Below are 24,731 nucleotides of genomic sequence, written 5' to 3'. Positions count from 1 at the left end.
AAGTTCGTAATGGATACTACAGCCTAGGACAGAAAATTGTCTATGGATGCCCACGTCTTGGTATAGCCCCCTCATAACGATACCTGCCGATATTCGGTATTTTGATGATTTTAGCGACATTATTCACCAGAAGTGTTTTAAATTACGTATTTAGAGTTCGTAATTGGAACTACAGTCTGTGACAGAAAATTGTCTATGCAGGTCCAGGTCTATACGAAGGCCCCATATATCAGTACCTCTCTATATTCGATATTTTGACGATTTTAGCGACATTAATCACTGGAGTTGTTTTAAATTACCTACTTAGAGTTCGTAATGGGAGCTAGACTCTGTGACGCAGGCCCACGTCTTGGTATAACCTCCATATAACGGTATCTCCCAATATTCGGTATTTTGATGATTTTAGCGAAATTTTTTAGCGGAATTGTTTCAAATTTGGTATTTGAAGTTTGTAATGGATACTACAGCCCAATACAGAAAAGTGTCTGTGTAGGTCCACGTCTTCGTATAGCTCCCTCATAATTTTAGCTACATTTTTTTAGCGGAATTGTTTTAAATTACGCATTCAGAATTCGTAATGGGTACTACAGCCTAAGACAGAAAATTGTCTGTGTAGGTCTACGTCTTCGTATAGCCCTCTGATTCCGGTGCCTCCCCATAATTCAATATTTTGATAATTTTAGCGACATTTTTCACCGAAGTAGTTTCAAATTTCGTATTTAGAGTTCGTAATGGGTACTACAGTCTGTGAGAGAAAATTGTCTATGCAGGTTAAAGTCTTCGTATAGGCCCCATGTATCCATACCTTCCTATATCCGGTATTTTGCCGATTTTAGGTACTACAACCTATGACGGAAAATTGTCTATGCAGATCCAGTTCTTCGTAAAGACCCCTTATAACGATACCCCCCGGTATTCGGTATTTTGATGATTTTAGCGATATTTTTTAGCGGAATTGTTTCAAATTACGTATTTAGAGTTCGCAACAAAGTCAAAGGCCATAATTTTTATATATTTTTTAAATTTTATTGAAAGAAAGCAAAAAAATCGGAAATAGCATCAAATTTTAGAATAAGTTTAGATTAGTTCGAATTTGGTCACCTTTAGCACAAATTATGGCCTTCAAACGGCCGATGAAACCATCACACGCTGCCCGAATGTTACTCTGCGGTATTTTAGCTCATTCCCGGCGAAGCGCTTGCTTGGGGTGATCGACACTTTGATATTTTATAATGCCAACCTTGCTTTCCAAAATACTCCGGACACAATAGTCCAACGAATTGTTATACGGAGATTTTGGTGGCCATTGTGCCCTGGAAATGAAGCCAGGAACCCCATGTTGTAACCATTCTTGGGTGGCGCGTGCGATGATGATGAGTCCTGTTGGAATGTCCCTCCAGAATATTTTCGCGATAATATTCGCCATTTATTCTGATGCCCCGGTCGATTAATACGAGCGGAGAGCGACCATCGGCTGTTATGGCGGCTCACGCCATCACCATTGCCGACGCTTGAGTTGTGGTGACCAACCAAAGGTGCACATTTTCAGCTGACCTCTTTGGCAAGTAAACACGATCATTTTGTTTGTTTTAAACTGCTGGACAACGAATGTTTTCTCATCGGAGAGGCAGAACAGCAAATTCGGCAGTTCACCACTTTCGGCCAAGCGAAGCTTTTTTGAGTCTATTTCCTTTCTGTTGCGGTGTAAGTTCTTGTACCTTGTGGAATTTCAATGACTTTACCTCAGTCTCATTTTTTAATATTTGCCGAATGGAATATTGTGATATGTCCAGCTCACGAGCCATTTTTCGGCCACTGCGACGCCTGTCTCGATCAAGTCGATTCTTTACTTTTCGAAACATTTCTGCTGATGTTGCTGTTTTCTTCCGTCCACTTCCTTGAAGTCGGGCTACGCTACCAGTATCACGTAATCGGTAACGAGCGATGGTACGAGACACAAAAGATTTATTCACATTTAAATGCTGGAGTGCTCTAACGAATAATAATTTAATAATTTTAACAACTGTCGGACGAGTGGCTTAGAAATGACAGTTGGTTGCAGTTTTTTCATCTCACCCTGTATACAAATTTTCGAAATTCTCTATATTTATGGTGGCTTTACATGTTGGCCATAATCCTAATATGACCTCAATAACCTTTAGAAGTTCTACATCAAAGCTAGTACAATATTAACCCCCTAAATTCCCCATCTCTGGCATTTAAAAGCGCTAAAAGGAAATGCCACAATGTAATCAAGATAATTAAAGCGAATTCCCATCATTTTAGAAATCTTCGTCATGTGCAAGTGTATTGTGCGGGAAATCTCATGTGGTGTGGGTAGTAAAATGCAAAAAACATTCATAGCTTTTAATGGCTTGCTGTTAAATTGTTATCAGCCGTTAATTTCGAAAAATCTTGCCAAGCCACAGAAACCAACCAAAAAATAGGAAAATAAAACCCAACACCAATGCAGCAGGAAAGTAGAGGTGACAAAAAAGACTCTCAAGAATTTGTAATTCTGCTGTCCCATATTTTTCTTTTGGCGGCCATGGCACCACCACCATTCTCTCGCTGGCCCAATTTCATGCGAGCAAAGCGAAATGTTAAATGAAAAGTCAACACAGCCGTTAAGGTCGCACTACATGGCAATCGTGATTTTAAGGTGGCGGTCCCACTTAAACTTGTTCTAATTTCATGCTAATTTGTTGTTGTTGTAGTTGTAAAAGGCTAAATGCCGTTTTGCATTCAGTCACGCTTTGTTCTATTTTCAAAGGAAAGCTAAAGAAAAAAAGAGTTACTATTTTCCTTGTGGTTTTCATTTCACTGAGTTGTGTCGGGGCTGCAAGGCAGGCAGACAGACAGACGGACAGGTGTTGCAAGGACTTTCATTGTTGAAGAAAACAATGGGTCATGCTTTAAGGTCGGACTGTGTACTTTTTTTCGTACCCTCCACCATAGTATGGAGGGTATATTAAGTTTGTCATTCCGTTTGTAACACCTCGAAATATACATTTTAGACCCCATAAAATTATATGTCGATTTAGCAATGTCCGTCCGTCTATCCGTCTGTCTTGATCAGCATAAAATTCTGTGTCGATGACCATCTGTCTGTCCGTCTGTGGAAATCACTCTAGCTTCGGAACGAATTGAAGTAGGTTGATAAAATTTAACTCAGATGTGTGTTTGTTCTGCAGGTATTGTTCTTTTGGTATTGAAAATGGGCTATATGGGTCCAAGTTTTGGTATAGCCCCCATATAACGGTACCTCCCTATATTCGGTATTTTTATGATTTAAGCGACATTATTCGCCGAAATTGTTTTGAAATTTGGTATTTCAAGTTCGTAACGGGTACTACAGCCTGTGACGGTAAATTGCCTATGTAGGCCCATGTGTTTGCATAGCTTCCATATAAGGATACTTCCCTATATTCGGTATTTTGATCACTTTAGCGACATTATTCACCAGAATTGTTTCAAATTTCGTATTTGAAGTTCCTAATGGGTACTTCAAGCTATAGCAGAAATTTGACTATTAAGGTCAAGGTGTTGGTTGTTGCCTCCATATAACGGTACCTTTCTAAGCTCGGTATTTTTATGATTATAGCGGCACTATTTATCGGAATTGTTGCAAATTTCATATTTAAACTTCGTAATAGGTACTACAGCCTGTGACAGATAACTGCGTATGCAGATCTACGTCTTCGTATAGCCTCCATATAACGGTACCTCCCAATATTCGGTATTCTGCAAATTTTAGGTACAATATTCACGGAAGTTCCTAATAGGTACTACATCCTGTGACAGGAAATTGGCTATGGCTATCATTTGATACGGCCAAAACGTGGCTCATCAAAATAACGGGGTATTCAAAGTTCGGCCCGGCCGAAATTACTGCTATTTTATTTGTTGTTATTCAAAACTTTGACCCTTTGTGGGAGAGATACCAGAAGAAATGGTCCGATCTCTACCATATTTATAACAGATCTTGTTTTGATGGAAATGTTGAGATGTGCCAAGTCTGAATGGAATAGGATGATAATTTCGCGTTTTATAAGCTCCAGAAGTATTCAAAATTTTCACCCTTTTGTGTAGGAGGTACCTGAAGGAGTGAACCGACATATTCCACTTGAACACCAGATCTTGGGTTTATGAAAATATTGGGGTGTGTGAAATTTGAAGATAATCAGACTCTTTTATAAGAGTTGTAATTATTCAAAATTTTGACCCTTTGTGGGGGAGGTACTTGATGGAGTGGACCGATATTGTCCATTTTAGCACCTGACCTAGCACTGACGCAAATATTAGGATTTGCAAAGTTCGATTAAAATCGGATAATTGCTTCTATTTATGTGCAGAAAATATATTTTTTGAAAATGTCAATCTTTGGTGGGGGGAGGTACCAGAAGGAGTTGGCCGATATATTCCATCTCTAAAATCAATCCAAGTTTGGCAATAATATTACGATGTACCAAGTTCGGGTTAAATCGGATACTCCCTTCGAGAGTTATCGTGCACACCAACCAGCCAGACAGATAGACGGACGGGCGGATATCGCATCGATCGACTCCAAATGTCCTGAAACGGATATGGTCCAAAGAGACCTAGGGTCTAAAACCATTATTACGATGAGGCACGTTTTGGCCGTATCAAATGATATATATGTAGACATATGGCTGAGGGTATAAAAATGTTTTTTATCGATAATTGTCGTTTATTCTGTCATTATCTAATTGGAGAATCCCACAACGGGTAAAGGTGATTAACAATGACAGTTTTCTTTAAAAAAAAAATAATACTTCGCCAGTTTATTAGTTAATACGTCTTGAAATCCGCTTGAGTGTGGGTGTAAAGACAATACCTGACATCCCATCAAATTTACCTTCCCATATATGTCGTGCCTTTAGAGAAATAATGAGCTGCTTTAAGCATTAACGCTTCAATGCCAACAAAAAATGTGGTAAACGACGTAGATTGAAATAAATCAAGTCGTTTTGTTTACAAAATGCAATCACGTGTCTCAGAAGATTAAAGATTTTAAAAAATCTATTTTATATTAATTAATAATAACTCGTTACGGATATAAGTAGGGTATGGCCATGCAATGGACCATCAATTTTCGAATTGCATCATTAATTACCAGCAACACCTAACAAACATTGTGGCTCTCTGAAGTGGCTCACGAGAAATTTTGTGGAGAGGAGAGAGAGAGAGAAATTTGCCACATCAAATGATAATAAATCAAAACAAATATTAGATGCCACTCTAATACAGTTACCAGTGAAAAATAAAAACCCACAACATCTTGGCCTTTTTGACACTTGGCAAGTAATGAATTAATGAATCGAATCATTGATATAATTAAATAATGAATCGTGTTAAAAGGTCGTGATTTCGTTTTTTTTTTTCTATTAACAATTGATTCCGATAGACAGCTAGACAATGGCCTAATGGCCGGGAGAAACGAATACCACGAAAAAAAAACAAATGACAGCAAAAAAGAAAATTGATGACAAATTAATAGACAATGTCGTCAGTGAGCTTTAAATACCAAAATGCGATCATGAATGAAAATGATCTGGGGTGGGTTAACAACATGGGCCATTCCATCACCACCATCACCATCAATTTGATCAAATATGCATGTCCGCTTGATGGCTGGCCAACGTTCAGACATCTTCATTCATAAGTATGAATGTATGTATGTGTGTTTATAGGTTTGTATGGCATTGGCCGTTTAGACAGACAGCCAACACCATTTACTCGACATCTCTTCCTCTTCGTAGAAAGATGTTTGTGCGGCCAAAGTAGTTTGGAAACTTTCTTCGTGATTTGAAGTAGTAAAACACAACAATCAGCAATTGCCAACAACACCAGCAGCAACAACAATAACAACACAGAAAAAACGAGCAAACATTCAACTAAGTGTGATGTTGGAATGACGGCTTGAAGGTTTTGTTGTTGTTCTGAAGTTTTTTTTTTTTCAATTCATTTGAAACCACAAGCCAATAACCACAACATATAACAAGGCCCAAAAACAGTGCCGTTCAGTAGTCAGCTACACAGCCTGGCAAGAGTCTTGCTGGATGGAGGCAGAGATGGGAAATTCAAGATTGTGGTACTATTAAGAGAAGAACTTGCTAATTCCTCCTTAAAATGGGGGTATAATTATACCCTCAGCCATATGGCTAGAGAGGGTATACAGGGTGACATAAAAAAGAACTGCAACAAAATTAAAAGCCATAATTTTTACATTTTTTTTTAAATTTGAATGAATTGAATGAAAGTAAACATTTCGGAAATAGCATCAAATTTTAGAATAACTTAAGATTTGTACGAATTGGTCACCTTTGGCACGAATTATGGCGCTACCCGATACCCGAATGTTGCTCTGCGGTATTTTGGCCCATTCCCGGCGAAGCGCTTGCTTGAGACGATCGACACTTTGGTATTTTTTAGTCCCAACCTTGCTTGCTCTAAAATATTCCAGACACAGAATAGTCCAACGGATTGGTATCCGGAAATTTTGATGGCCATTGTGCGCTGGAAATGAAGCAAGGAACCTCTCCCACAAAGGGTCAAAGTTTTGAATAATCAAAACGATGATAAAATCCGAAATAAGCGTCCGGTTTTCTTCGAACTTCGCACACCCCATTATTTCTACTAACACAAGATCTGCTGTGAAGATGGGATATATCGGTCCACTCCTTCTGGTACCTCCCCCACAAAGAGTCAAAATTCTGAATATCCACGAAGCTCATACAAAAATCGAAATTAACGTCCGATTCCATTCAGACTTGGCACATCCCAAGAGATGGCAGAGATCGGACCATTCCTTCTGGTACCTCCCTCACAAAGGGTCAAAGTTGTGAATATACAAAAAGATTATAATATCCGAAATACGCATGCGTTTCTCTTCATATTTCACACATCCCATTATTTTTATCAACCCAAGATCTGGTGCGAATATAGCATATATCGGTCCACTCCTTCTGGCACCTCCCCCACAAAGGGTCAAAATTTTGAATATGCATGAAGCTCATAAAACATATCCGATTAACATCCGATTCCATTCACACTTGGTACATCTCAATATTTCCACCAACACTAGATATTTTTAAAATATGGTAGAGATCGGATTATTCCTTCTGGTACCTCCCCCACAAAGGGTCAGCATTTTGAATAATCAAAACGATTATAAAACCAGAATTGAGCTTCAGGTTCTCTTGAAATTACACACATCACAATATTTTTATCAACGCAAGATCTGGTGTGAATATGACATATATCGGTCTACTCCTTCTGGTACCTCCCCCACAAAGAGTCAAAAATCTGAATATCCACGAAGCTCATAAAGAGCGAAATTAAAATCCGATTCCATTCAGATTTGGCACATCTCAATATTCCCATCAACACAAGATATGTTAGAAAGATTGTAGAGATCGGACCATTCCCTGTGATACCTCTCCCACAAAGGGTCACATTTTTGAATAAACCAAACGATCATAAAGTCTGAAATAAGCATCCGGTTCTCTTCATATTTCACACATCATATTAATTATACTAACACAAAATATGCTGTGGAGATGGGATATATAGGTCCACTCCTTCTGGTACCTCCCCCACATTCACACTACGAGTATCAGCCCAGCCAGACTAGATAGAATAATAGAATGTATTCGAGAACTTTAGATAAAAGACGCACTCGCTTTAGATCCACAAACCTTCTGCATATAAAAACAAGTAAAAAAGTAGTAAGTTCGACCGGGCCGAACTTTGAATAACCACCATTTTGAAGTTCCCATTACGAACTCTAAATACGAAGTTTGAAATAATTCCGGTATATAATGTCCCTAAAATCTTCAAAATACCAAATATTGGGAGTTACCGTTATATAGAGGCTATACGAAGACGTGGACCTCCATACGCAATTTTTTGTCACAGGATGTAGTACCCATTACGAATTCTAAATATGAAATTTGAAAAGACTCCGATAAATAATGTCTCTAAAATCGTCAAAATATCGAATATCGGGGGGTACCGTTGTATGAAGGCCATACGATATCGTAGACCTTTATAGACATTACTCTTCCAGGGAGTAAAGTGCTTAGAAAGAATTTCTAGGCTGGATTTTTAGACAATCTCATTGAAAAAATTAGCTAAAATAATCAAAATACCGAATATAGGAAGGTACCGTTGCATGGCGGACATACGATATCGTGGACCTGTGTAGACAATACTCTTCCAGGGGGTAAAATGCTCAGAAGAAACTCCTTTTGTGGATTTTCAGACAATTCCATTGAAAAATTTGGCTACTGTCATCAAAACACCGGATAACGGGGGTACCGTTATATGGGGACTATGCGGACCGACTTCGTGGAAGATCTAGATCAAAAACCATATGTCTTCAATAGATGAAATAAGAAATATCATATCAAGAGAGTGGGGGACATTCTGTAAATATTTTATATATTGCAGATATTCTATGGAAATAAAACCTTCTTAAAATGAATTTTTCAATGTCCCATCCCTGGCTAGTACAACCCAGTGCCAGACAATGGCAAAGTAAGTAGTTTACCTCCTAAAGAGTTTCGACTTCTAGTCGGTGGCTAGAAGCCGCTGTTTTCCCCCATTGCAGTGAGCCAATGAACATTTGTATGTGTGTGTGTGTGTCTTTAGAAGTGCTGTTCCTTTTCTTTGGTTGCTGGTATTAAATTAAGGCTTTTCTTGTTGTTGACTTCTCAAATAACAACAGCAACAATTGTTGTTTATTTTTCCCCATCATTTTCCCCTCTATTTTCATTGTCAAGACAACGACAACAAAGTAGTCACTAAGTCAGTTAGTGAGTCAGTGATTTCGTGAGTGGCGAAAGCGTTACAACGCGAAAGTGCAGCAGTGAAAATGTTTGAATCGACAACGACGCCAACAGCATCATCTCCAACGCCAAGAAACAACGACGACAACGACAGCCCAACAACGACAACAATTAATGCTAATAACAATGGTCTAATGGAAAATAGTGTTAACATTACCAGCAAAAGTCAACGATTCTGGCACCAGCAGCCACCATCTCTTCCCGCTCCTTCCCTGCTAATGCTGTTGAGTGTTTGTGCAGTGATTCTGGCACTTGGCCAACAGACGGCTTATGCGGCTGCAGGTAAGTCAAATAGAAAATTTTTATTAAAAAAACAAAAAGAAGTTGGTGTTGAAATGGCAACAACAACAACAGCTTTGAATTTAATTCGGGGTTTGTTTCCTGAGAAAATGCCACTTTCGTGGATTACTTTCTTTGAGGGTGCCCCCACCCCCATAACCACCGCCGTCATCATTATCATTAGCATCATGAGCCATTTGAACTGTTAGAGTATCCCCCCAAACAATTTTGGTGAAATTTTTATTGCACCCTAATATCACCCACATTGCGGCGATCACGATGCCATGAACTAATGGCACCAAAAAAGAGAAATTATGTTTTCAAAAGAAATTAGGTAAATTTAAGTGACAAATGAGCACCCAAAATGACAGATTGTGTTTAGTAAACTTATTACCCGAGCTGCTATTCTCATTATGGGTACCAAGCCCAAAAAAGCGTTTCTTTAGACCAAATATCTCTACAACTTTAAAAATTTTTTCTGATCTATTAATGAGAGCCCACTCTTTGTTTAGGTCTGGGACGGGCCTCCTTTGAAATGGAAACTTTTTGTCACTTTCTGTATATTTTACAAAGAAAGATTTGTGTCAATATTATATATTAACAGTATATAATATTGAAGTTTTGGAAACCTAAAATGTCGGTAGTTGTACGACATAGTACAGGCATTATTGCTCTTTTCTAGAACTGCAAGAATGCAGAAAATTTTACTATGATAACCGATTTTCCCTTTATGATATCGAATAAAATTTGCAAAAATAGTAAATCCTTGCAGGTTCTGGAACATTTTACTAACTTGTATTTTGTTAATAATTTTATCAGCCCAATCATGAATAACAAGTCCGTTTGGAGTTTTTCTCTTCCCCTTTCTCTCTTTTTGTTAATAATTTCATCAGCCCACTCATGAATAACAACTCTGTGCGTAGTTGTTGTTTTTATCTCTCCCCTTCCCATAAACAAACATTTCTCTCATAAAATAATTGCGGGAGAGAAAAGTATATGCGAACGCTCTCAAAACTGTATTTTTCTCCAGAAAAATCTCCCTTGCAAAACTAAAAGGGATTTTGCCATGAAATTAAATTATTTTTAACAAAAATCATACGCGTTACAGTGAATAATTTTATTACTTTTTTTATTAATACATACGATTTGAACTGGGAGTTTGACTAAAAACGGTATAATAATTTATTGATTAAAGTTAAAATTGAGCCCCTTTTTTCTCTAAACTATTTTAGAGGAGAAAAATTGATTTAAACAAGTTAAGGAGAATCAGTCGGTTTTGCCGACAGATGCATACCCTCAGCCAATGTCGATTATTTAAATATTTATTTATGATTATTCAAATTGTTGACCCTTTATGGTAAGGGTTCCGAAGGGATGGGTCATAAATAAATAAATATATAATATATTATTGCGACGTGCTAGGTTTGGACTATATCGACTCCTTCCTCTACTTTGTATGTGGTATGTGATAATTATAACTTCGGCCATATGGATAGAGAGGGCATATGTATATCATTTGATACGGCCAAAATGTGCCTCATCGAAAAAACGGTTTTAGACCCAAGGTCTCTTTGGACCAAATCCGTTTCAGGACATTTGTCGATTGGGCGATGTCCGTCCGAACCTCTGTCTGGCTGGTGCGCACGGTAACCCTCGAAGGTAGTATCGGATGTGGTGCAAACTTGGTACATCCTAATATTATGGTCAAACTTAGATCGAGTTCGGAGATGGGCAATATCGGTCCACTCCTTCTGGTACCTCCCACACAAAATGTCAATATTTTCAAACAAAATAATTTACTGCACAAAAAGAGATTTTGCTCAAACTTTGCAAATTATAATATTTGCATCAGTGCTAGGTCTGGTGCGAAAATCGACAGTATCAAACCACTCCATCAAGTACCTCCCCCACAAAAGCTCAAAATTTTGAATAATTACAACTCTTATAAATAGTGATGTAAGAGTCCGATTTTCTTCAAATTAGACACATCACAATATTTTTATTAACCCTTGATCTGGTGTGAAGATGGAATGTATCGGTCCACTCCTTCTGGTACCTCCCGCACAAAGGGTCAATATTTTGAATATCTATCAAGCTCATAAAACACGAAATTAACATCCGATTTTATTCAGACTTGGCAAATCTCAATATTTTTATTATCGCAAGATCTGTTATAAAGATGGTAGAGATCGGACCATTCCTTTTGGTACCTCCCCCACAAAGGGCCAAAGTTTGGAATAACCAAAACGATCATAAAATCCGAAATAAGCATCCGGTTCTCTTCAAATTACACACATCACAATATTTTTGTTAACCCAAGGTCTGGTATGAAGATAGAATATATCGTTCCACTCCTTCTGGTACCTCCCCCAAAAAGGGTGAAAATTTTGAATATTCACGAAGTTCATAAAACACGAAATTAACATCCGATTCCATTCAGACTTGGCACATCTCCATAAACAGAAGATCTGTTATAAAGATGGTAGAAATCGGACCATTCCTTTTGGTACCTGCCCCACAAAGGGCCAATGTTTGGAATAACCAAAACGATCATAAACTCGGAAATAAGCATCTGGTTCTTTTCGAATTTCGCACATCCCATTGTTTCTACTAACACGAAGTCTGCTGTGAAAATGGGATATACCAGCGAACTCTTTCTGGTACCTCCCCCCATAAAGCGTTCAATATTTTTAAAAACAAAACGCTCAATGAAGAAACAAGATCTGTTGTAGAGATGATATACAGGGTGAGATGAAAAAACTACAACCAACTTCAGACTGCTGTAATTTCTAAGCCACTCGTCCGACAGCTGTTAAAACTATTCCAGTGACAGCTCGTGAGCAAAATTCCATACGGCAAATATCGGGGTAAAGCCATTGAAATTCCAAAAAGTGCAAGAACTTACACTGCAACAGAAAGAAAATAGACTCAAAAGAGCTAAAGAGTTGCTTCGCTTGGCCGAAAGTGGTGAACTGCCCAATTTGGTTATCTCCGATGAGAAAACATTCGTTGTCCAGCAGTTTGTAAACAAACGAAATGATCGGTTGGCCACCAGAACTCAAGCGCCGGCCAAGTTGATGGTGTGGGCCGCCATAACTGCCGATGATCGCTCTCCGCTCGTATTAATCGACCGTGCCATCAGAATAAATGCTGAATATAATCGCGAAAATATTCTGGAGGGTGTATTAATGCCTTGGGCACGCAAACATTTAGGCCGCAGAACTTGGATATTCCAACTGGACTCAGCAGCACTATCGCACTCAGCACGCGCCACTCATGAATTGTTACAAAATGAGGTTCCTCGCTTCCTATCCAGCGCACAATGGCCACCAAAATCTCCGGATACCAATCCGTTAGACTATTGTGTCTGAAGTATTTTGGAAAGCAAGGTTGGCACTAAAAAATACCAAAGTGTCGATCACCTCATGCAAGAGCTTCGACGGGAATGGGCCAAAATACGGCAGAGCAACATTCGGACAGCGTGTGACGGTTTCACGGCCGTTTGAAGGCCATAATTAGTGCCAAAGGTGACCAATTCGAAAAAATCTAACTTTTTTTTTAAAATTTAATGCTGTTTCCGGCATTTTTTGCTTTCATTCAATAAAATTAAAAAAATGTAAAAATTATGACGTTTGACTTTGTTGCAGTTTTTTTTCTCACCCTGTATTTTCACATTTTCCACAAATTTGCAAATATTTTATGGCACGTTGTAATATTTTTATCAGTCTATCTCAGGTCAGATACGAATTGGTAAATATTGGCCAACTACTTCGGAACCTCCGCCATAAAGCCTCAACAGTTTGAATAATCATAACTCAAGACTGGGGTGTACATCTGTCCGCAAAACCGACTGATACTCTTTTACTTGTTATTTTCCCTTAATTACTCCTTGGAGGAATTGTCTCACGAGGGAAATGCTTTCCGTGGGAATAGAATTCCTCCAGGATATTCATGTAGCTAAAGATACGTACGAAATATCCAAATAATTCTAAATACGAAAGGATAGAATTATAATCTGCATTTCAATCAATGGAGAAGTTTTTTAATCGGTAAAAGTACAATTTTATATATTTGTTAAATTCCATGAACGGGTACATGCGAGTTTTTCATAAAATAGTTGACCCAAAAAAAATTAAACCCTCTCCCGTTTAAATTTATTTAAACCATAAAAATTCCAGAAAAAAAAAAAACATTCATGTCAAAACAATTACATTCGACATATGGATATTTTCCCAAGATTTATCTGTGCAATAAATTTATTACAGCTCACAATGATAAGCTTACGCAAAAAATAGTAAATTGTACGTTTGGACACGCATACATATTTAATTTTTTTACAACAATAATTTATGGTTGCAGACGTCGTAAAATCAAAATCTTTCACCGGTTTATATTTGAATTTGCGTTTGGACTGGACAACAAATTGAAAGTTGTTATAGGCAGGCAGGCTGGCTGCCATCTGTTGGATGATGACCTCCTCCATTGTGCCAAGAAGAAAAAAAACAAAAACCCGAGATAGAGAGAGCGAAATTTGTTACCATCAAAGATCCACCAAAGTGACGGTGTCTTGTCTCAATCTATGGTTGGATGTCACACAGCCAGTGACATTGAAATGAAATTTCGACCACAACATTTTCACTTTATTTTGGCCGGCTCAGGCTTTAAAATGGTGGTTAGAAAACTTGGCAAAAAAAATCATAAAAAAATAAAACTTTCATTTAATAATTTTTTTTATGAATTTGTTTACCGCATGTTTGCCAAGTGAGGTGAAGAGCAGTGGAGGGAAGAGTTTTGTTTTCCAAACACCCGTTTTTTAATGCAGCCATCATGTTGGTAGTACACAATTATGATTATGACCATCATCAAGATAATATATTTGTTTAAGGCACATAAATCCAGCAAGGCATGGACGTACATTTGTTCATACCCAAGTTTGTAGGAAAGGGCAAACCGCTTTACCATTTTCTGCCGCTGCCTTTGCAGCTGATGTTGTTGCTGTTGTGTATTCTGTAATGTTTATGTAAAACCACCTCTGAATGATTTAATTGTTGTTTTCATTAAATTGTAATTTGTAAAGCATTAAAAAGTAAAAAAAAAATAATATTCATGAAATAATTACACACACAGAGAGCAAGACTCTCTCACTCAAATACACACACACACACAGAATGACAAATAACCCAACCATCCATCCATTATTATGGCATAAATGAAGTTATGCCATAATGGAGTTTGTTGGAGTTTTCATTATAATGAAGCAAGCAAGCAAGCACCCAACCGACCAACCGGCCGACCCGCAAACACACACAAATGACTGAACATTTTGAATGCCGAACGCATTACATTCGGTAGAATTAAAGCCGCTAAAAATAACGGTTTAATTATGCATTCATTTTTCTTCGCTGGAATTGTTCTTTTCATTCTCTCCCATTCTCTCTCTCACTCTCCCTCAATTAAGACCAACAACAATGGTATGTTGAAAAAGACAAAATTTGGTGACTTTCTAAAGGAGGTATTCCGTACTTCCGTGGCAGTGTGAGTGTTTGTTAAAATCACAAATAATTTTAAGCGAGTTTTCATATTTGCTAGCGGCCGAGGTGATAATTGCTTGTTCACTTTTCTTAATTTCCAGTAATTATACATTGCTCTGTGAGGCAGAAAATATGGAAAGAAAACGAAAAAAAAATTAAACATGCAAAAGACCCATAACAGATGTTGGCCAAAGGGAAGGCCTATATATGGTCCTATGTAAATGGACTTCCAAATATAGAATACAAGGTCATGGTTTTCTATAGCTTTTCCACATAAGAATATCAATACAAGGTCTTATATTTTTTAAGAGCAATCGGAACGTTTTTCAAACACAAAATACACAAAATTCAGAAAAATGCATGAAAGTTTTTTTCAAGTTGATGGTACGTTCCTTGATAGAATTAAAAAGGTAAAGTCATGCATTCATATTTTTTCAAAATTATTCATTTGACATTGTTGTCCTGTTCCAGTACCGCAAGTATCTACTAGTTTTGCAATTTTCTTCGTTATCATAAAATGGAAAATCAGTTATCGTAGCAAAAACTTTCTTGCAGTTCTGGATCAGACCATGTATACCCAGAAATCAGAGATGGGAAACTGCTTTTTATTCAGAATAATTTGACAAGGTAAATTACAGATAATGCAGAGATGGATAGTCTTATTTGAAATGACTTTACCTTCTTAATTTTACCATGATACAGTCCATATTATTTAATATTTGAAGATTATTTCATGTGAACGATGACCGCGACTAAGCCTCAAATGGCCCACCCGCTTAGTCCAATTTCCTTCCAACATTTCGGCCAGTATCTTATGTTGTCTTCCAATGCGTCAATTTAATAGACCTCCGAAAAACTCGCTCGAATTGGTACAATGAGTGATACTTACTCGAATTCGAGCGAGAGCACTCCTGGGAGCGGAAAAAACCGTCTCAATTTTGTTGATGTCGCTCGAATAAGAGGGAGCATATTTTCCTAGTTTTTGAGTAGGAGAAAAAATTGCTCAACATCGAGCAAATTCTAGTATTGCCGAGCACTCTTTTTGTTTATGTCATAGCGTTGTTTTATTTTTAAGGTTTTTTTTTGTAGAACATCAAACCCGTTTACCCTTAAATACACGCATACAAATCTGAAAATAATAATAATATTTTTTCCTCTCCTTTACACTCTTGCAGCAAACTCTCTATTTTGAGCGATTCTTCTCCCAATTTAATTTAAAACAAAACAGTGAAGAGTAGATTCCGTAAAAAAAAAACTCCCACTTTTCTAGCAATCCTACTTCCGAGTAAAAATAAGCAAATCTGTGCTCTGCAATTGAAGCAGGCTCGCCAGTGTAGACATGAGCTTTAACATAGACCAAGCCCGGCGACGAATCGATAATTGTTGGGTGACCAGAAAATGGAATAAGAGCGCTATGAATATTCTTAACAGAGCACTCACTATACCCCCGGCCATATGGCTAGATGCTAGGGTATATATCCGTCCGTCCGTCTGTCTAGTTGGCTGGTGCGCACGCTATCTCACGAAGGGGGTATCCGAATTGGTCCAAACTTGGTATATCGTAATATTATTATGTTATACCAAGATCGAGTTCGGAGAGGGGCAATATCGGCCCACTCCTTCTGGTACCTCCCCCACAAAAGGTTGAAATTTTCAAAAAAAATATTTTTCTGAACAGAAAGAGAAAAGCTATTTCGATTTTGCTCCAACTTTGCTAAGTCAGGTGCGAAAATGAAAGAATCGGTCCACTCCATCAAGTAAGTACCACACAAAGGGTCAACATTTTGAATAATTCTAACTCATATAAAGTGTGATATGAGAGTCCGACTGTCCTCACACATCACATTATTTCCACTAACACAAGGTCTGGTGCGAAGACGGAATATATTGGTCCACTTCTTCTGGTACCTCCCCCACAAAGGGTCATAATTTTGAATATCCTTTAAACTCACAAAACGCGAAATTAACATTCGATTCCATTCAGACTTGGTACATCTCAATATTTCTATCAACTCAAGATCTGTTATAAAGTGGTAACAAATGTGGTTAGGACATCCAAAAACACACAATTATATAGAGGCTCTTCCTAAATCTCAATTTAATAAAAAAAAATCACTCCACACTCGGAAAAAGTGAAAAAGGAGCTTAAAACCCCTATATCAAAACATGAACCATTATTCAACTTTTTCACCTGGCTAGAGACTAGGGTATATATCCGTCCGTCTGGCTGGCTGGTGCGCATGCTAACTCTCGAAGAGAGTATCCGATTTGGTCCAAACTTGGTACATCGTAATATTATTATCAAACTTAAATCGAGTTCGGAGAGGCGCAATATCGGCCCACTCCTTCTGGTACCTCCCCCACAAAAGGTTGAAATTTTCAAAAAAAAAAAAATATTTTTCTGCACAGAAAGATAAAGGATATTCCGATTTTGCTCCAACTTTGCTAAGTCAGGTGCGAACATGGAAGTATCGGTCCACTCCAAAAAAAAATTAAAAATATATTTATGTATCATTGCGAAAAAAAACAATCTCCATTACAATAGAATCATAACAAATTGTCCATTAGCTTCTGTGAAATGTTTATTGCGTGCACAGCACTGCCATCCAAACAAATGTGGGCATTATGCTCCAAGAATGTCATTTATACACTTTGAAAATTGTTAGAAATGTATCCCCCCGCACACACACTCAAACACTCTTCGTGCTAAGAAATTTATTTAAAGTTATGTGTCTTGTGTGACACTTTCCTATGAATCCGTCTTTGCCGTTCAACATTCACTTCGAATGCAATGCCGGACCGGCTTCATTGTTGGCAATAAACTTCAATGAAATGCCATGTCTGGGGGGTGGGGGATGTAAGTGAAGTGAAAACCAGATTTTTAACACCTATGCTGCCTTTCTTTCTTGCCGGGCCGGACCATGGTTTATCTGCACGATAATCCCATGGCATGAAACCACAACAGCCAGAAGATGCTGGTCAGTATAAACACACAAAGTCCACTGGTAACATAGTATTTTTTGTAGTATCTTTACTTGGGAGCGTTATTGCTTGTTTAGATATGGTCACATCATAATGGCTTAGAGTGTTGGGTTTGGTGTGTGTGTGCGTTCATGTGTGTGTTTGCCATGAAGACTTTGGCCCGTACGTTTGTGGCCAGCTTGATGGACACAAGACATAATGTTTTCTAGTTTCGTGGCACTGGCATGTTTTGCAGTTTCATCTTTAAATGATATTTTAATCGTTTTCGGTTGGTATTCGAACGACTTTACATTACTTTTGTTTCCAGTCGAACATAAATTACATAAAAATCTATTTTTTAGATAAGAAATTATGTAACTTTTTAATTGGCTATTAAATAGTTTATAGCACGTTTAAAACAAACAATTTATAATTGTTGAGAAGGAAGCAAAAACAAATACAATTCGATGTAAAGAGGACTTTTAAAAGGATTCAAATAAATAGAAGACAGTTGATGGGAGGAAGGGTACAGCTGACTCATGCATGATACAAATTTTATGATGCACGGAATTTTGGCTACATAGGATACACGCTTCGCTTTCAATAAGATTGGGTCGAAAAGGGAATGACTACATCGATCTGGACTACATCACTAATTTTGATTTTTTGAGTTATTTTTTCTCAAAAAATGCGGACCTCTTATGATGAAGCTGGTGCTCGAAATATTATCGTGTTTAAAAATTTGAAGACATTTGGAAGTTATTTGACATTTATCATTATTCAAATTGTTGACTTTATGGGGGAAGTACCAGAAGTGGAGCGTGATTTTTTGGATAGTACTGGTTTAAACAGCTTTTTAAATGTATTATAACAAGTAAAATAGTATCGGTCGGTTTTTCCAACAGATGTATACCCCCAGCTTTAAGTTATGATTATTCAAACTGTCGACCCTCTATGTGGGAGGTTCCGAAGCATTTGGCCAATATTGTCCAATTCGTAGCTGACCTATGACTGATGTAAATATTACAACGTACCAGATTTGGACCATATCGACTACTTCCTATACTGTACATGAAATATATGCAAATTTTTGGAAAATGTGGAAATATGCGTAAGGTAACAGATATAGCGGACCGAAGTATTCCATTTTTATACCCAACACTACAAGGTGGTCAGGGTATTATGTCTTTGTGAATTTGTTTGTAACAGTCTAAAGGAAACGAGATAGACTCATAGTTCCTTTTGATGATTGGCATATAATCACATTCTACGTCGATGTATGCATGTTCGTCCGTCCGTATGTCCATGTATTTTTGAGATAAACCAAGACTGGAATCGGAGATTACCTTGGGTTAATAAAAATATTCTGATGTGAGTAATTTGAAGAGCTTTGGCCCTCTTATGGGGGAGGTATTAGAAGGAGTGGTCCGATCTCTACCATCTTTATAACAGATCTTGTGTTGAAGGAAATATTGAGATGTACCAAGTCTGAATGGAATCGGATGTTAATTTCGTCTTTTATGAGCTTCATGGATTTTCAAAATTTTGACCTTTTGTGGGGGAGGTACCAGAAGGAGTAGACCGATATATTCCATCTTCACAACAGACTTTGGCTTAATAAAAATATTGTGATGTGTGTAATTTGAAGAGAGCCGGAAGCTTATTTCGGATTTTATGAACGTTTTGGTTTTTCAAAAATCTTGAACCCTATGTGGAGGAGGAACCAGAAGGAATGGTCCGATATCTACCATCTTTATAACAGATCTTGTGTTGATGGAAATATTGAGATGTGCCAAGTCTGAATGGAATCGGATGTTAATTTCGCGTTGCATGAGCTTCATGGATTCTCAAAATTTTGACCCTTTGTGGGGGAGATACCAGAAAAAGTTGACCGATAGATTCCATCTTCACACAAGACCTTGGGCTTATAAAAATATTGTGATGGGTGTAATTTGAAGAGAATCGGGCACTTACATCACATTTTATAAGAGTTAAAATTAATCAAAATTTTTAACCCTTTGTGGGGATATGTAAATATTAGGATATGCAAACTTGGAGCAAAATCGGAGTTCTTTCTCTTTCTGTGGAGTAAATTATTTTTATTGAAAATGTTGACATTTTGTGGGGGAGGTACCAGAAGGTGTGGAGCGATATTGCCCATCTCTAAACCCGATCTAAGTTTGATAATAATATTACGATGTACCAAGTTTAGATCAAATCGGATACTCCCTTGGAGAGTTATCGTGCACACCTGCCAGCCAGATAGGCAGACAGAAGGACGGAAATCGCTAGATCAACTCCAAATGTCCTGAAACTGATTTTGTCCGAAGAGACCTAGGGTCTTAAACCGTTATTTCGATGAGGCACGTTTTGGCCGTATCAAATGATATATACCCTCTCTAGCCATATGGCTGAGGGTATAAAAATATGTTTGCTACCCATAAAAATAATGCGGAAATTGGTATCCTTCTGGTATCTACCCGAAAACTGGTCAAACTTATGGATAATTATAACTTTTCGAAAATGCTAAATAACAAGCCAATGTTTTTTAACTTCGCACAATACTATACTTCGAATAAAATTTGATCTAGTGTGAATATGGTACTTATCGGGTACCTTCCCCAAAAAGGGTTAACATGGGATGTGTAGGTGCAATCTCTATGGTTTCTCGACAAACCTACTGATACTTCATAACTATTATTTGTTATTTTTGTTTCACGTATCTGAAGTTCAATTTCTTGTCATCAGGACATGTGATTTTTTGAAAGTTTCCACTATTTTATTATCCCCTCTAATTTCTACCCAAAATTTGCGAGTAAGACAAAATTTTGATGATTGTCTCAACTATTAAATAATGCAGAAACGAAACTTTTGAATATAATACCTTTAGGTCTAATTTGTCTATAAGATATATAAAAGACCTTATGTGTCTTGAAGTCCCATGAAGTACGAAAAATTGTATCTATAGAGGGTGAGATTATAAAAACGGCAACCAACTTCAGACTGCTGTCATTTCTAAGCCAATCGTCCGACAGCTGTTAAAATTATTCCAGTGACAGCCCATTTATTGTTTACAAGCGTAGAAAAGCATTGTGGTGTAAATTTTCCAGCAAAAAAGTTATTCGTGATGGAATTCAAGCGCGTGAAGCGCGTGTTATTTCTTTATATTTGGCTGGAAAACCAAATATTGAAAAATGAGCTCGGAATAAAGCCATTGAATATCCAAAAAGTTCAAGAACATACACCGCAACAAAAAAAGAAAATAGACTGAAATAGGAAATAGACTCAAAAGCCAGAACTCAAGCGCCGGACATGGTGATGGGCCGCCATAACAGCCAATGGTCGCTCTCCGCTCGTATTAAGTGACCATGGCATCAGAATAAATGCCGAATATTATAGCGAAAATTTTCTGGAGGGTGTATTAAAGCCTTGGTGGACGACCCTCAGTGGATCTTCTATATGTAAAAGATTTCTAAATCTCATCTAAATATGGAGTGTCTGATGTAGATCTTTTATCAATGCCAGATATTTTACTTGTCCTCAATTGTGTTTTTGTAACCTTCTCCAAACTAAGGAAGTATTTTTATGGGACTTTTATGTCTAACAGACAACTAGTAGATTTTCTAATAGAGAAACATTTGTCTTAGTATTGGTGTGGCTACGATTGCCATACATTTTATTTTCCATTTTGGAATTCCTAAGATTTCTCCAGTTTCACAAAAGATCACCTAACGATAAGTGTGTCATATTTTTATGACCATTCATTTGTGCAATAACACACTCGCATCTATACATTTTCTCTCTCTCCCTCTCCCTCCCTCTCTCTCTCTCTGACACTAATTGGAAAAGCATATGATTTATTATGGGAATTTATTTGCGAGCTGCCAGTAGTTTGCCGGAAATTCCAATTCAATTAAAATTTGCCATAATCCTCCGAGTGTGAAGGCAACATCACGCTCAATGATACGGCAACAACATCAATAACAACACCATCATCAACAGCAACAACAACACAACACATACAATCACATTTAATTATAATCTAAGGATTTACAAAGATTTTTTGTCAGATTCCAATGGAACTGCATGTCTTGGCAATTGAAGCTATAAGCTGCTGTTGCCCGTCTAACTTTGTTCATTCAGCATTCAAGTCGCTTACTGCTTGATAGATCTGCTGATGTCCAAGTCCCACCAACCAACTATGTACAACATGAATGCATACTAATTGAATTTTATTATGGCAAACGAAAAAGAGAGAAAATCACATCACACACCATGACGATGGTGGTGGCGGCCGAATGAAGGCAACGATGATGATGATAACAATCGCCAAACTAATGATGAAGATCTTCAGGCATTTCGAATGGAAGAAAGTCTTTCTGGTTTGGAAAATCAGCAAACAAAAGGAAAACACAAAAATTGCCATGAACAAACATCACCTTGGCGAAATGTATGCGGACCCAACAACCATGTTCGGCGCCACCAGCAACAACACCTTCAATACCATTGTGATTATGGACATGGGTCACCATAATCACTGAAACAAATTCAGCATTTCACCTACAAAAATGGCCAATACCAGACCAGACAAAGGCTGCAATTTATGTTTCATTGATGATAGTTCGCTTGTTTAGCTTTGCCTACTCCAATTTAAGGTTTGTGCCGTCCCAGAATGGGGCAGAGTCTATTCTTAGATAGTCTTTGTTTAGTGACTTTCACTTTTCCCCCCATTGAAGTCATTATTGATTGGCTTAGATTTTGGCATAGCCAATCTGTAAGTAATAGAAGAGGGCTATTGGGCACATATTGTTTTAGTTAATTTGAAGATATTGGGTTCATTTGGAAAAAAAAATTTAAGAGTCATGATTTTTATTCTATGAATGGAGATTATTTTTTTTTTTTCATTCATAGAAGGCTTTGGCGGTGGCAAACATATTAACATTCTGAGTTGTTTTGAATTTCTTAAAAAAAATTATATCAACCATGGCAGAAAAATACATGTAGATGCAACAACCCTTGGGAGCATTGATATGTCAAAAAAATTTAAATGTGTTTTTCAAATATAAGTAGATTTTTATATGCTTTCTTATACTACGTCATTCGGAGGCTATTATAATTCGCGTTTTCCAACAAATTTTAATAACTTTTTCATTCAACATTTTCATTTCCAAAATTGGTTTGACAGTTCATTGTCCTATCAGCTGTGCTGATGCGTTTCTATTTAGCGCCATCTTGATGTTGACATTGTGAGAACTATTGAGTGTTTGAAATAATTCACAGTATAATTTTAAGTAAATACAAATATTGAAATATTTAATTCCTAGAGAAAGCGGATCGATAGGGTCAATTAGAGACATGTGAGATAAACCTGAGAGATTTTTTCTCAAATTAGAGTCAAGATGTGAGATAAGCCTGAGTGTTTTTTTTTAAAGCGCCATCTTCATATGAATATTAGCGGAGGAGTGGGTGCATTTTAGGTGATAAAAAATATTGATATTTTTCTAAAATTCACCTTCACAACAGACCTTGTGTTAGAAAAAATTCAGAAAAAATGGTGCGATCTCTTCCATATTTATAACAGATCTTGTGTTGATGGAAATATTGAGATGTATCAAGACCGAATGGAATCGGATGTTAAATTCACGTTTTATTAGCTTCATGGATATTCAGAATTTTTACCCTTTGTGGGGCAGGTAACAGAACCAGTGGACCGATCTCTACCATCTTCACAACAGATCTTATGTTGATAGAAATATTGAGATGTGCTGAGTCTGAATGAGATCGGATGTTATTTTCCCGTTTTATGAGCTTCATGGATATTCAAAATTTAGACCTGTTCTGGGGGAGGTACCAGACGGAGTGGACCGATATATTCCATCTTCACACCAGACCTTGGGTTAATAAAAATATTTTGATGTGTGTAATTTGAAGAGAACCGGATGCTTATTTCGGATTTTATGATCGTTTTGGTTATTCAAAATGTTGACCCTTTGTGGGGGAGGTACCAGAAGGCATGGTCCGATCTCTACCATCTTTATAACAGATTTTGTGTTGATGGAAATGTTGAGATGTACCAAGTCTGAATGGTGTCGGATAGTAATTTCTCGTTTTATGAGCTTCATGGGTATTCCAAAATTTTGACCCTTTGTGAGGGAGATACCAGAAGGAGTGAACCGATATCTTCCATCTTCACACCAGATCAAGGGTTAATAAAAATATTGTGATGTGTGTAATTTGAAGACAATCGGACTCTTACATCGCTTTATATAAGAGTTATAATTATTCCCAATTTTAACCCTTTGTGGGGGAGGACTTGATGGAGTTAACCGAGATTGTCCATTTTCGCACCGGACCTAGCACTGATTTAAATATTAGGGCATGCAAAGTTGGAGCAAAATCGGATTATCCTATCTCTTTCTGTGCAGTAAATTATTTTCTTTGAAAATGTTGACATTTTGTAGGGGAGGTCCCAGAAGAATTGGAGCGATATTGCCCATCTCCGAACTCGATCTAAGTTTGACAATAGTATTACGATGTACCAAGTATGGATCAAATCGGACAATCCATTCGAGAGTTATGGTGCGCTTCAGCCAGTCAGACAGACAGACGGACGGACTTCGCTAGATCGACTTCAAATGTCCTGAAATGGATTTGGTCCAAAGAGACCTAGGGTCTAAACAATGGGTTTCGATGAGGGATATTTTGGCCATATCAAATGATATATACCCACTGTAGCCGTATGGCTGAGGGTATATATAGAAACGGAATAATTTAAGGGAAGATGCGAGTGAGGCGAAAATATTGGGCGAAAAATGAGCGCAATCTTCATATCGATATTGGACAAACAAGTGAGTACTTCTGAAGGACTTTGAAGTGAATGAAATAATGTCATATTGTTATATTAACATATTGTAATATTTAGTAATTAAAATCTGATCAGATGAGCTTCAGTTGGTGTGATGATAGAAACTATTAAAACAGCGCCATCTATGAACTGGAAACAATCAAATAAATTAGCGTCTGAAACAACTAATTCTAAGCGAATAAAAAGCCTGGCATATTTTAACAGTAACGGATCGGTTGAGGC

The 24,731-nt window shown here is 37.5% G+C and overlaps 1 protein-coding gene across 2 annotated transcripts in view; it reads left to right on the top strand.

The window, feature by feature from the left end:
- The window catches only part of LOC109612226 (agrin), a 45,258-nt gene that overhangs the window by 11,129 nt on the left and 9,398 nt on the right, over positions 1-24,731 (top strand). For both annotated transcript variants that reach the window (XM_059119641.1, XM_059119640.1), the window contains exon 2: positions 8,808-9,155. In XM_059119641.1, the coding sequence (XP_058975624.1) occupies positions 8,900-9,155 (256 nt within the window). In that variant the 5' untranslated portion in view covers positions 8,808-8,899. The remainder of the gene's footprint in view (positions 1-8,807; positions 9,156-24,731) is intronic.

Source organism: Musca domestica, unplaced genomic scaffold (genome assembly GCF_030504385.1).
Source record: "Musca domestica strain aabys unplaced genomic scaffold, Musca_domestica.polishedcontigs.V.1.1 15, whole genome shotgun sequence".
Classification (NCBI taxonomy): domain Eukaryota; kingdom Metazoa; phylum Arthropoda; class Insecta; order Diptera; family Muscidae; genus Musca; species Musca domestica.
The sequence above is the reverse complement of the archived record's forward strand: the minus strand, read 5'-3'. Positions and strand labels throughout refer to the sequence as shown.